Genomic DNA, 14,943 nt, shown 5'->3' on the forward strand with positions numbered 1-14,943 from the left:
TTATTTGTCAAACGGCAGCCATGTCACCAGAATAAGACCCTCAATATTTATTGGAAAGCAGCATCAATCTCATCACTATGCACTTTCACCACCCTTTGCAATTTCATCTGTAGCCTAACAAACTGCATGCTTTCCAGAGTCATAGTGGGAGGACCACACAAACATATCATCGTGTGACTCCAAGTTTACTTCGATATGATGGTTATTATATCAATTTTTGCGCATTAAGGCGTTTCCACCGCCATTTCTCGCATAATTAATTGTATAGATTCAAACAGATCCCACCTTGTCTAGCGTATTTTGTTCTGTCTAAAGTTAACCGACAAATTTGCTGTTTCCATTAGGCCTGTTGTGAATTTTTTTACCCAACATGTACTTTACTCACATAAAAAGGTTGGATGGAGACCTGGTTAATGACAGAGGTGCAAAAGTTCAATCCCTTTTTATTCTTGAATAGATACACACCCCTGGGTAAATCCTGCCCTATGCTTGCACAACTGCAACTGAAAATCCTTTATGTGCAAAAGGAAATTTGCAGAGAGCAAAATCAATTGACTGTTATTGCAAAGTATTCGCTTCCCCTCAAAATCATGATTTTTTAAAAACGTTTCGTGGATTGAGTATTATAGGCCTATGCGATATATGATTGCCCTTTAGTGGTAGAGCAAGTTCTGTTGATAATGAAAATGTTATCCTTTTCTGCCTAAAATAGCATCATTAAATTATCACCTGGCTGTGGCACAGACCCTGTTGTACTATTGCTACTGAAAGTAGTGCCCCCTACTGGCTCTCCATCACCACTACCAGCAGCAACCTGTCCCAGGCGGTTTTCAATACAAGTGCCAACCAACCAACCCAACGCTGCTTTTAGATGCTGGCTTTACGAATCTCAAAAACAGGAAGAGAATAAGCGTGTTCTATTTCAGCACTAGCAGCGCTGCATTCCATTCAATAGCATGGCTCCAGACTTACCACATCACAAAGCAGACTTTTTGAACGCAGCGAGGTTGTCAACCTAAAAATGTCCAAAGAGACTGACCCCTGGGTTCTGGCTCTATCTTACATAAGGCTAAAACAGACAGTGTTCTTAATGTGCTGGCACAGCACACTGTAGCCTTTTCCATATAACCTTGTGGTTTCCCCTGTCTGGTCTAGTGTATTGGGAACTCTCTACTACCCTTACTGTACATTTCACATTTGTGCCGTCCACTACTGTGTGTTTACAAGGGGAATTGGAGAAGCAGGGAATCCAGGAGATTGGCTCAGGAAGAGGGGGTTGGGAGGGTATTTTCAGCATTAGAATTCTGTAGGTTATTCCTGGATCTATATCGCAGGACACGGATCGTCTTAAGATGGTAACCCACCTGTCCATAGGCCTCTGATCCAGTGTACTCGACCAACACAAAAGGTCATGTGAATTTAGCATCAAGCCAAGGAAATGACAGCCTTTTTGAAGTTTTGAGTTATTGTGGATGGATGTAAAAAAAAAAAAAAAAAAAGCCAGGATAAAGTGCTCAATTTACTGTTCCCACACACAAAAATGTTATGGTTATTGGTGTTGTATGATGAGGTGATGCTGAAACTCTCATTGTGCAGAAAACAAGCTTTGCATCTGTTGTGGAGTTCAAGACAGACATACACTACATGTGGACATCCCTTCAAATTAGTGGCTACACAAGCTCACAGAACAGGACCGCCGAGTGCTGAAGTGCGTAGCGTGTAAAAATCGATTGTCCTCGGTTGCAGTACTCACTACTGAGTTCCAACCTGCCTCTGGAAGCAATATCAGCACAATAACTGTTCGTTGGGAGCTTCATAAAATGGGTTTCCATAGCCGAGCTGCCGAACACAAGCATAAGATCACCATGCGCAATGCCAAGTGTCGGTTGGAGTGGTGTAAAGCTCGCTGCCATTGGACATACTGGATAGAAATGTGTCAAAACAACTTCCTCTTTTATGTGTGTCTGTATACGTGTTGCGTGTGTCGCCTTTGTCCCGTAGTGTAAAACTTTGGCTTCATCGCCCCTGCATTGTATAACTGGAATCTTGTGGGCGCCATCACATTAGCTATTTTTGCAGCGCCATGCCTCCAACATGCCTTTGGACCAAGGTTGTCTATAGATGTCCCAGAGCGGCCTGCTGGCCTAGCCAACAGGATGTGATGGTGAGCCCAGAATGCTGCTGGAATCTGAGTCCATGCTTGCTTCCCCATGCTTACGTGCAAAGGGTTTAGGCTTTCGCTTCTGGGGCTGCTCACCCCCACAATAATTGTTGGAGCACCCCAAAATGTTTGCTCCGCCCATCAGTGACTCAGCCTGCGCTGGATGGGCGTACTTTGGCGAGCACCTGTCTCTTAGCGCTGTACATGAGCTTGCAACCCAATGCTTAGTTTCTGGCTTTCTTTATTTATTCATTTTTGGCTGCATATTGAAGGCTGGCCAGCACTTCCACGCATAGCTCAGCACAATGTCTCTAGTTTCTAGTTTCATAAGCTGCCAATATCCCTTTCCAGGATATTCAGAGCTGCAAATACACAGTCAGCACAGATCTAGGATGACTGTGCAATATGTGAAGATGTTGGCTTGGTATGAGTAGGCCCAGCCTGGGTAAAGGGATAATGCTGAAGTGGATGTGGAGTGCAACTAACTGCTGGTTGTTTTTCAGCAATATCCTCTTACAGGTTACACTGACAATGACCTTATTTGAGAAAGTAATTGAATAAGTGTGTGAGTGTGTTTTTTTTTTTTTATATATTTGTGGCGATGATATTGGTGACATTTGGAGTTGTTCCATCAGAATGAGTTTAGCGTTTTAATTCTGTATATTGTGATGAAGTGAAAGTAAAACGTGTCAGCAAGGAACGCGTTCACCGCCTATTCTGGTGTAACCAGACATCTCCTGTGGGTTTTACCCACTCAGGTTTGACTTGCACCTAGGTGTACTATAGACTATACTATAGGGTTGAGTCTAAAATAGCACCTTCCCAGTTAGCAGAAGCTTAGAAAAATGCTAGAAAAAGGAAAGAATAATGCAACCCCCAAAGGAAAGGGTTTGTCACCCCTGACCGCATCATCTGTTTTTCCTGGATGTTATTTCTCATGGCAGACTGACCGCAGGCCTGTAGGAGTGGCCTGACAGTCTCCGTCTGTCTGTTTGGAGAGTCATTCCTTTTAGGGCTTTTTCTCTAATGTCTATGACAGCTTCTTGCAGTATAATAAGTATGTTTTAAGGGTGACCTTCAGACTCTGTCCTCCTTCATTACAGTGTGGCTCCATGGGGTTCTTGGGGTCCTGAGCCCACAGGTTTTTTCTCCTCCTCACTAAGCAGACTACCTGTCCAGCTACAGACCATTTAACAGAGAAAGCATCATTTGCCTACTTCTATTCCCATTTTTCACGCTGTTTTTAATGCAAACTGTAGCTCAGTTGGTAGAGCATGGCGCTTGCAATGCCAGGGTTGTGGGTTCGATTCCCACGGGGGGCAAGTATGAAAAATGTATGCACTCAGTAACTGTAAGTTGCCCTGGATAAGAGCGTCTGCTAAATAACTAAAATGTCAAATGTAAAATTTGATGTGACGTTAAGGGAAGTGATTTGTCGTCAGTGATTTTCCTCACATTTATGTGACGCCATCTTGTGCGACCCTGTCTTGATTTTGCAGTAATTGATTCTGTCTGGTGACTGAGGTCTTTCTGATTAGCCCTCTGAAAGGTCAGAGGGAAGTCACAATGTAAGACATATACCTGCTCCTTGCTGGAGTACTGCCTCTGTACCTGCCACGTCTTTCTGATGAGAGTTTTAAAGGTTTATGTAACCCATCAGGGTTGTTCTTTATAGAACTTCAACTATCAGTTGTTCTACTTATAGAAAGCATTGATTCCATCAGTATTTCATCACTTCCGGTATTGTGATTTGTCCAATGTAGGAGTGAAATAAAATGTTAATTCAGGGTATCATTTTTAAAGAGCCAGTTACCAGGATTTAGAGTAAGCATGCTGAGAAGAGATACTCCATTGAAAGTGCTTTTTGTTCCTGGAGAAGACTTAATTTGGGTCTGGGAAAAACTGCCCGTAATGTCACATCTGGAAAAAGTAAATGCAATAAGTAGTGCATTCATCTTAACTGGGTGTGGAGGAAGCCCTTGAGGAGCGACACCAGTTTGGCGTTGGGCTCAGTCTCATGCTACAGGTGGTGTAGTGTCATCTGGCATCTCCCTGGCCCTAGATTCTCTCTCTCCATCCCTGTTCTCATCAATCCAGAATTTTTTAGGCAGACTATTTCCAATACTACCAGAGTGGGGAAACGTCTCAAAGCCAGGAATGACCATCTCATGGGAGGGCTGAGGGAGAGTCCGGCTCCCAAAATGAATACTTTTATGCACCAAATTTCTTGATGTGATGCACAGAAAATATGACCTGCCTATATGCTCAGTATCCACAAATTGTCTCTGGAGTGCTGATCTAGGATCAGTTTAGCCTTTTAGATCATAATGAATAAGATTGTATGGACTGATCCTAGATCAGCAATCCTACTCCGAGACGCTTTGTGAAATGATGTGGAAACAATGTTGATTCAACCAGTGTGTGCCCAGTGGGGTGGCTCATGATGGTTTGGAAGAACTCCCCTTATCACTGGACAAAATAGTATTCTATACCTTCATGGAGCTGGCTGAGACATCCACCTTTGTGATTTGTGCTTTGTAGATGGAAGTGGTGAAAACATCTTCTCCTAACTAAATAGAGATGTTTGAGCCATGATTTTACTGTTCTATAAATCAAAGGCAGGAAGGTTGTTGGGGTGAAGCATTGTACCGGTACAGAACAAATCCAAAGCAGACCACCACTGTAAACTGAACTGAAGAACACTTCAAAAACTTTCCAACTCACATTGTCCTAACTCAATTTCTGTCATGACCTGATCAATATTTTTCTATACTTTATGACTAATTCCATCTTTCTCTCTATCTTTTGCAGGACCTCCTGTAAGTAGACCTGATGCCTTGTGTGACCATGCAGAGAGTGGTAAAGTGACTGAGTTTTTGTGTTTGGGAGTGTTTTTGTGCAATGGGTATATGTAAGTCCTTAAACGTACAGTGAAATCTCTGTTTGACAGCACCCAATCTTGCCTGAATGCACCCTTTTGATGTTGCTGTGTGGTGTGTTTGCAGAGACCTTGTAAAGAGTGGTGACATGACGGTTTTGAAGGCATATCATTGAGCATATCAAGGCAATTAGTTAAACATGGTCATTATAGTTGCTCTTGCATTGTTTGTGGGGTGGAAAAACTGTGGATTTTCGTCAGTTATCCTTATTCAAATATACATTTTAAGTGACTCTCCATTTAGTGCTACAGCACATTAATTTCAGCTGCTATCTGCTGCTAAGCATTTTAGTGGTTCAGCTCGGTGAAATATCAAGTGGTCTTGACATTATGAATAGCACATTTACAAAGGGGTGTGAATGTTATTATGCCTTCAACTAAAAGTCACTCCTTGGAAAACATGAACCATAGGACCACTGAGGAGTGTTTAAAGGTACTTGCTAAGTCAGGAGACCAGGCGTGTTTTCCACTCCCAAACTCCTCCATCATGTCTCTATTTGACAACTAAGAAGCTTTCGGATGTCTGAGAGTACATGTCCTCCCTGTCTCCCCTGTATCCTGCCAATACTCAGGGACCCTTAGCCATGTCAGCGTTAGCCTAGCATCTCTCGGCTTACCTGCTGGTCTTAGCCCAGGTCCTGTGGGAGGGCAGGATGTATGGAACATCTTGGCCATGGGGCTAAAATTGGGCGTAGCTGCGACAGCTGCGTCCTGGTGCTGAGAGGTGGGGGGAAGGTCGAGGCCCAGCTTTGGGCCATTGCAGTGATTGATTGGTCAGCAGCAGCCAAGCAGGGATGGACAGCCAGACCAGGGCCAGGGATAGCCACAGACAGCAAGGCCGGCCAGGGAGGAGTGGGCTCTGTGGGTTCCGGAAGAAGACACTCACACCTGGGTGGCTGCTTTGCACACTTGATGAAAAGTTAATGGCTGATTTCCAGTCAAATCAAAAATAATGACATAATGATGAAATTGTTAGCTATTACATAAGGATGAAGTTGATAGCTATTTCTCATGATGAAAATAAATGGACATTTCACAGGGTAGGTATTCCTGTCACTTATGCTTTCATTACGTCAACAAAGGAAGGAACCTTTCAAAATTATTTAGTGGAGGTTTGAGTTGTGGTTGGAATCATTTTGGAAGTGAAGTGGCATTATGAACTGTTGTGTAAAACCTCTCCACTTGAAATGCATTCATACTAGAAGCACTCAGCTAGAGTAGAGACACAATAGCGCTATCACACAGGACTCCTTGAACCTGCATGTGAACTTTCACATAAGGAATAGCACTGGAAGTAATTGATCAAGTTAAGTTTTAAATCACTGCTAATATATGAAAAGGATATTTTAAGACATAAAGAAATCACAAACACATTTTCTTCATCCAGGTCAAGGAGTCATTGAGAATCTCTCTTACTGTGACTAAATGCTAGTGTTTGTTTCCAGTAGTAAGAGGGAGCAATATGGCACTTCCCCCTGTGTTTGATGAATCGCCTCAGCTTTTCTTAACACACTGGTCCAGACGATTTATATAAATACTCTCAGCCTCTATTTACATTGGGATATTAAGCTAACACAATTACCCATGTGATTGCAACTGTAAAACGACATGAAATTGGTGCTTTCTTGTTCCCCGAAACCGAGGACTTTGGTCCTTTTAAAAACAAAATACTCCATCATTCATCATAGGTCACATCACAGGGGCTTGGCCTTCTGCCCACCCTGTGGCCACGTTTAACACACTCTAAAACAATCAGCGTTGATGGGAAACACCTTTAGACTCAAATGAAACTGAACAGCATAAGAGCTCTCTATCGCTCCACCGTTCTTAAGCTCAGATTCAGGTTCAGCATTGCCCAACGCACACAGTTGACCATTATAAGTGTACATTTGTCTGAGAAGGACATATTGTCGAAAATGAATTGCTAACAGACCTGTTTTCCAGAAACTAATTTGGGCTCCCCTTTTGTGGCCTTTTTTGTCAGCCTTTTGGTTAGATTACAATCAGCTCAGATCTACAGTAAATCCTGCCAGTGTCTGAGTGAAGTCCAAACCTCTCTCCCACACCTCCACCCTTACTACTAAGGGTACAGGCTGGCCCCAGGGGCCACGGAAACCCCAAGGGGAGGACCTCTCATTCGTCCACCAGCACTCCGCCCAAATGGGAGCCACATGTGCCTGCCGTAATTCCAATGAGGGGTTTCTTCCGGAGGTAGGGCCCCTGACCCCTGCAGACGGCCCCCAGAGGCCCTGTAGCAGGCAGGCAAGCAGTCAGGCACCCATGTGCAGTATGTTCTCACTCAGCACCTGGCCTTGCACCTCACCTCAGTGCTGCCCCAGACCTCCAGGGCAATGCAAGGTGCTCCACAGAAGCACTGATCATTAGGCTTCCTAACAGCAGCCACTTGATTCACTCCCCCGAGCTTGAACATCTATCAAATGTAGCTTAACTTAAGTAGATCAAATAGAATTCTGATATGAGATGGGGAGTGTGTTAACATCTCTTCCCTTTAGGATTGTTGATGGATTGTTGATGCAAGATTAATGACTTCCCGTCTGGAACAGTTGGCCAATAGTAGCCCACGCACTCAGTATAGGAAGCGGACACAACCATTACTCTTGTTGGCTTTTCAGGGGAAATTACAGTCAAAATGTCAGTCTGTAAGCCCTATAACTCCTCCATAGAGATAACATACTCCTCTGTGGACAAACAATGGCTACTGGCCTTGGGAAATGTCAAGGGTTCCTGTTCCGTTTAACAAGTCATTAGCGCTGTGTCCTTTACTGATACAGCACGGATAAAAGAGCCATTGATTTCTGTTCCCTCACCGAAAACAAAACACTCAATATTGGAGGAAATGTTCCTTTTCCCCTTGAACATGGAAATATTGAACACTGTATCGGACATCCTTATGGCTTTGTTGGTTGGAAAAGTTGTTTTTTCATTCAACTTAGTTAGCCACCAGCTGCATAAAGAGCTTACATAGATGAATCCATGGCATGCCTTCTCACAAGACCTATCTTTGCATGTATTTACATATTGATTGAAACAAATGGATGTCATTGTATGTTCTTTAATGTTGATGAGAATCTACCGTATACTACAGATAATTAATAACTTCAACTGCTGTGGTATATGACTCATCCTCAACTTAAAGAAGCATGTTATTGGCTCTTTCATATCAATGAGGTCTATCGAACCAAATGAAATAATGTAATGTTTGATTTGTTTCTTCTTTTGTTGTGGAATGCTGTCTTTGTTTTCTTTTGTGTCTGCCTGTTATAACTGAACCTGACAAAATACAATGAGCACAGAAAAACGACTTTTTAAGATACAGTATTCGATACAATCCAAATACCATGCAATGAGAAAGTTAAATAATGACATAATACTGTAGAAAACTCTCCAAAAACCATTTTATTCTGGCCTGGCTCAGTGTGATGTGAACTCTTTCTGTAATAATGTCAAGTTCCCTCTTTATGTTGTACCCATTTCTCTCACCCCTTTTCAGGGTCCACCCGGACGATCAGGCTTTCCGGTAACTGTCTTTTAACTTCTGTCTGTCTGTCTGTCGGTCTGTGTGTTTTGAGATCTCTCTGATCTCTCTACTGAGTAGTTGTTTTTGTCCCACGAAAATGTCCCTATTCAACAAATGATCATTGGAAAAAAATATGCATAGTGGACAATCAACCAATGAGTGATTATGTGATTATGACAGCTTCTCAGCTAAGATACCTCAGAGATATCTCCTTAACAGAGGGACTGAGTGCATTATATTCATACTTTATACACTCCTCTTGTGTGATTTTAATGCCTTAAAAGACATACGGCGCAGCCATTCAATAAGATTTACAGCAGTCTTTACTATTACATTTAGATTGGACATATCATTTGTATTGAAAAGGTTATGCCCCTTTTCATGAACAGTCCATTAGAAACCCAATTTTATAAAAATGAGAGACCTCCACCTAGCATCCCAGACACAAGTGCAGTAGTTTTGGTATCACCTCAGACCCTCTTTTGCCTAGCTCTTTGCTTACTGTGTCCCTGTCAGCTTCCTGGTTACCCAGCTCTAACATGACTAACTCCCAACCAGTCAAATCCACATGGTCTCCATCATAGCATGGCAACAGGAGGCCACCTTAGATCTGACCTTTGACCCCAACTGCCAGCTCCGACCTGTGAACCCCCCTCAGTCCTGTCAGGCTCACTGGTGAAACAGGCCCATAAAACAGTTTGAAGCGGAAGAGGAGGCTCACAGAGTGAGCTTTTCAAGGGAGATTAGCTGACAGGTTTTGTCAAAGTTCGGACGTGATACCTTCCAGGATTTTTGATTGATGACACTGTCAAAGAACTGGAAATTTTATCACAAGTGCTCTCTTCTCTTCTTGGAAAGGATGTGGTTTTGGAGGGGGAACTTGTCTGCATATAAATCAGTAATCGCTCCCCTTTTTCCATAGAGTGTGGTATATCAAATGTGAGTTTTGAACGAAAGAGCAAAACCACCTCGCGTGATGTTTGAACTCTAAGCGCTTTATAAAGGATGTGAGCTCTATACAGTCCTGTCACACTAACACTTCACTATTTTCTACTTCAAGCCTGCTGTATATTCATATCTATTCGCGCATTTCACAATATCTCCATGCAGCTTCCACTAACTCATTCCCATTGATTCAACCGTCACATAATTATCACATTACGCCACAAACTCTTAAGATGAGTGTTTACTATCATACTACTTTTAAGCCCTATACATCCTCCTTCAGTCCTGCCTCATCTAAAGTAATCTGCTGGTCTGAGTGTGTGTATATTGAAGCAGCAGCCGTGCTAGCGGTGGTGAGTGGAGCCGTTATGACTGCGGCCAGTCCGTGGAGTGAGAGTGTGCTGGGCCCGAGCCTATAGTCCAGATGAGTCTCATTACTCCTGTTATTACACTTGAGAGGCCTCCGCACTGCACCACTGAGGCCCTGCGTAAAATCCTCCTGTCCTGACTGCACTGTGTGGGTGGGTGTAGGGTGTGTGTGTGTGTGTGTGTGTGTGTGTGTGTGTGTGTGTGTGTGTGTGTGTGTGTCCGTTCGTAAGTGCGTGCATGCATGTGTGTTCAGTGAGGGGTCAGCAGTGTGGTCAGGGACCAGTGAATTTGAGACTGCCGCAGCCCCAGCAACTCTAAATCCCAGGCTGAGAGTGACAGGCGGGAGGGAAAGAGGGGACAGGGGGTGGTGTGTGGGGGGGAGTGGTCGCCTAAACTCGTATCTTTTTTAGGGCAACAGACTTCAACAATAGAAGCATTTAAAGAAGACACAGTGAGGAATAGAGTGGGGAGAAATCAGATTTCTGTCTGAGATCTCTCGGAATGCTGCCTAGCACAATAACAGACTTGGGCCTGTGCGGGATAGAGGTTAGAGAGCTGGCTGTTCATGTGATGCCCGGAAATCAACAGTTTGAGTGAAAGCTGCATTAATTGACCATAGGAAATGGTTCATCTCACTTTTGCTTATGCCTTATAAAGGCATAATACTGAATATGGGGGAATGTTGAGCAGGTATGATATTGCAAGGCCTTGTCTTGAATCAGAACCTTGGAGAGGGCATATAGAGCCCTTCCTTAAGCCAGCATATCTCTAGAGACCTGATAGTGATGTTCCAGCATGGGGGTCATTGTTTTTAATCACAGCGAGATTTGAAATAGCTACCATTCTACAAAGCTGTAGCGGTTTGTTTTATTAACATAATCTTTTTGTTGTTGTTATTGGGCAACTATTTTTCATTATTTTCTTTAAAATAGCCATCACCTGTGGGACTCACTAAAATATAGTCAGCTATTGATGACCACCCATGATAGGTTATTACTTAGGTCCATACAATATTGATGGGGGTGTAGAGTGTGATGAGGTGTGAATGACGCAGTCAGGCGCAGGAGGTAAAACACCGAAATCAAGAGTTTATTCAGTGTACAATAATGTAGCGCATATAGCGACAGAACGAAACTAGCACAAGGGAAAATCAACCTTGGCTGCATACAAGTAAAGAGTAGCTCAACCGAGCTACTCACTCTCACAACGAACAATCACTCACAAAGGACAAGAGGACAGAGGGAACACTTATACACAGACTAATGAGGGAATGAGTACCAGGTGTGTGTGATTGACAAGACAAGACAAGACAAATGGAGTGATGATAAATGGAGCGATAGTGGCTAGTAAGCCGGTGACGACGAACGCCGAAACCTGCCCGAGCAAGGAGGAGGGGCAGCCTCGGCTGAATTCGTGACAGTACCCCCACCCCCCCTTGACGTGCAGTTCCAGCAGCGCGCCGACACCGGCCTCGGGGATGGCCAGGAGGATGCGGAGCAGGGCGAGTCGGATGGCGACAATGGAAGTCCCTCACTGGGACCCAGCACCGTTCCTCCGGACCGTACCCTTCCCACTCCACGAGGTACTGAAGGCCCCCCACCTGGCGCCTCGAATCCAGGATGGACCGGACAGAGTACGCCGGCGCCCCCTCGATGTCCAAAGGAGGTGGAGGGACCTCCCGCACCTCAGACTCCTGGAGCGGACCAGCCACCACCGGCCTGAGGAGAGACGCATGAAACGAGGGGTTAATACGGTAATCAGGGGGGAGTAATAACCTATATGTGACCTCGTTGATTCTCCTCAGGACTTTGAACGGCCCTACAAACCGCGGGCTCAGCTTCCGGCAGGGCAGGCGGAGGGGCAGATTCCGGGTCGAGAGCCAAAGATCTCTAAAGACACGGGCCTCACTGCGATGACGGTCAGCGTTGTGAATCTACCCACATCCTGATTAACCTGTTCCACCTGCCCATTACTCTCAGGGTGGAACCCAGAGGTCAGGCTGACCGAGACTCCCAGACGTTCCATGAACGCCTTCCAGACTTTTGACGTGAACTGGGGACCTCGGTCAGACACTATATCCTCTGGTACCCCGTAGAGCCGGAAGACGTGTGTAAACAGGGACTCCGCAGTTTGCAGAGCCGTGGGAAGACCGGGCAGAGGAAGGAGGCGGCAGGCCTTCGAAAAGCAGTCCACAATGACCAGGATGGTGGTGTTCCCTTGCGAGAGAGGCAGATCAGTTAAAAAATCAACACTCAAATGAGACCATGGTCGTTGTGGAACTGGTAAAGGTTTTAACTTACCTGCTGGGAGGTGCCTGGGTGCCTTACTCTGGGCGCACACTGAGCAGGAGGAAACATACACCCTCACGTCCTTAGCCAAGGTAGGCCACCAGTACTTTTCGGTCAGGCAGCGCACTGTACGACCGATACCTGGGTGACCAGAGGAGGGTGACGTGTGTGCCCAGTAGATCAGACGATCACGGATAAGCGCAGGCACGTATTGCAGCCCAGCTGGACACTGCAGTGGAGATGGATCTGTGCGTAATGCCTGCGCTATATCCGCGTCCATCGCCCATACTACCGGTGCCACAATGCAGGAGTCTGGCAGTATGGGGGTATTGTCTCTGGGCCTCTCCTCTGTATCATACAGCCGGGACAGTGCGTCTGCCTTCACGTTCTTCGTACCCGGAATGTATGACAGTGTGAAATCAAACCGGGTGAAGAATAGGGCCCACCTGGCCTGGCGAGGGTTCAGCCTCCTCGCTGCCCGGATGTACTCCAGGTTACGGGGGTCCGTCCAGACGAGGAATGGGTGTTTCGCCCCCTCGAGCCAATGTCTCCACACTGTCAGAGCTCGGACAACAGCCAACAGCCAACAGCTCCTGATCACCAACGCTGTAGTTCTGCTCCGCCGGGCTGAGCTTCTTTGAGAAGAACGCACAGGGGCGTATTTTGGATGGCGTGCCCGAGCGTTGAGACAGGACAATGCCTATCCCTACCTCGGACGCATCCACCTCCACTACGAACGGTAGTGATGGATCGGGGTGGGCCAGTACCGGGGCTGAGGTGAACAGTTCCCTCAGGTTACTGAAGGCCCTGTCAGCCTCAACAGACCAGCGGAGCCAGGACGGCCCACCCTTCAACAGAGATGTAATGAGAGCTGCGACCTTGCCAAAGCCCCGGATAAACCTTCGATAATAGTTGGCGAAGCCAAGGAAGCGCTGCACCTCCTTTACCGTGGTTGGAGTCGACCAATTACGCATGGCTGCAATGCGGTCGCCCTCCATCTCCACACCTGTGGTAGAAATGCGGTATCCGAGGAAGGAGACGGACTGCTGGAAAAACGTACACTTTTCTGCCTTAGCATAAATGTCATTTTCCAACAGTCGGGCCAGTACTTTGCGAACCAGAGACACATGCTCTGCGCACGTAGCGGAATACACCAAGATGTCGTCGATGTAGACCACTACACCGCGACCAAGCATGTCCCGAAACACCTCATTCACAAAGGACTGGAAAACTGAGGGAGCATTCATCAAACCATAGGGCATCACCAGGTATTCATAATGCCCCGTCGTTGTACTGAATGCTGTCTTCCACTCATCTCCCTCTCGGATATGCACCAGGTTGTACGCACTCCTGAGATCTAATTTAGTGATGAAGCGTGCTCCATGCAATGACTCAACCACTGTTGGAATGAGGGGGAGAGGAAAACTAAATCTAATCGTCTCCTTGTTCAGTGGTCGATAGTCAATGCACGGGCCCAAACCACCGTCTTTCTTCTTCACAAAAAATAAACTTGAGGAGGCGGGTGAAGTGGAGGGACGTATGTACCCCTGACGCAGGGACTCGGTGACTTATGTCTCCATAGCCTCCATCTCCGCCTGCGACAGGGGATACACATGACTCCTGGGAGGTACAGCGTCTACCCGAAGGTTTATTGTGCAATCCTCCGCCTGATGAGGTGGTAATTTAGTCGCTTTATTTTTAGAGAAGGTTTGGACTTTCCACCATGGTTGCACCAATGGAAACACCCATACACCTACCCTGACACTCTCGCGACCACCCCGGGAGATCCCTCTGCGGCCATAAGAAAGTGGGGTTGTAGAGTGCTAGCCATGGAATACCTAACATCACAGGGAAAGCAGGAGACTCAATGATGGAAAAAGTGACCTGCTCACAATGTGTCTCCTGTGTGATCATGGTGACTGGTACCGTGACTTCCTTTATCAACCCGGACCCTAATGGTCGACTATCAAGTGCTTTGATTGGGTGTGGAATTGATAGGGGAACTGATGAAATGCCCTGGCGGCGTGCAAAGGTTTTGTCCATAAAGTTCCCAGCTGCGCCTGAATCGACTAGCACCTTACACTGGGGAACTCTCATGTGATCAGGGAAGTATATGGGTATAGTACAGTGCTTAGCAGAGGGCTCTGAACAAGAGTGGGTGCTCAAGATGCGAGAGTGCCCTGCCGGCCGCCTCCTGACCCAAAAGAGCGCTGATGACAACGTGTGGTGGAATGTCCTTTCGTGCCATCCGAGTGGCACTGGCGCTGTCGTCCTCCGCTCTCTTGGTGCGCGGTACCACCCAGCTCTATGAGCTCTGGATCCGCGTCGGTCGGGGCGGGAACGGGCAGACCTCCTCCAGGACGTCCTCTGGTTTCCAGCAGGTTATCCAGACGAATGGCCATGTCCACCAGTTCGGGAAAAGACAAACTGGTGTCACGGCAGACTAGCTCCCATCGGACGTCCTCCCGTAGATGGCACCGGAACTGGTTGATCAGGGCCCGCTCGTTCCACCCGGACCCTGCTGCCAGGATCCGGAACTCCAGTGCGAACTCCTGTACTGTCCTCGTCCCCTGCCTCAAGTGGACCAGCTGCTCACCCGCCTCTCGACCCTCGGGCGGGTGATCGAAAACCGCCCGAAATAGGCGGGCGAACTCCCTGTAGTCCTCCAACGCGGCTCCTCCTTCTCTCCAAACCGCGTTGGCCC

General features: G+C 46.5%; 1 protein-coding gene across 19 annotated transcripts in view; it reads left to right on the forward strand.

Moving 5' to 3' along the window:
* The window catches only part of LOC121569945 (collagen alpha-1(XIII) chain-like), a 134,382-nt gene that overhangs the window by 55,128 nt on the left and 64,311 nt on the right, over nt 1-14,943 (forward strand). For 17 of the 19 annotated variants that reach the window (XM_041881321.1, XM_041881383.2, XM_041881305.2 and 14 more), the window contains exons 3-4: nt 4,973-4,980; nt 8,611-8,637. In XM_041881321.1, the coding sequence (XP_041737255.1) occupies nt 4,973-4,980; nt 8,611-8,637 (35 nt within the window). The remainder of the gene's footprint in view (nt 1-4,972; nt 4,981-8,610; nt 8,638-14,943) is intronic. The other 2 variants (XM_041881449.2, XM_041881477.1) reach the window with 1 other exon arrangement.

The sequence above is a fragment of the Coregonus clupeaformis genome, chromosome 1 (assembly GCF_020615455.1).
Source record: "Coregonus clupeaformis isolate EN_2021a chromosome 1, ASM2061545v1, whole genome shotgun sequence".
Lineage (NCBI taxonomy): Eukaryota > Metazoa > Chordata > Actinopteri > Salmoniformes > Salmonidae > Coregonus > Coregonus clupeaformis.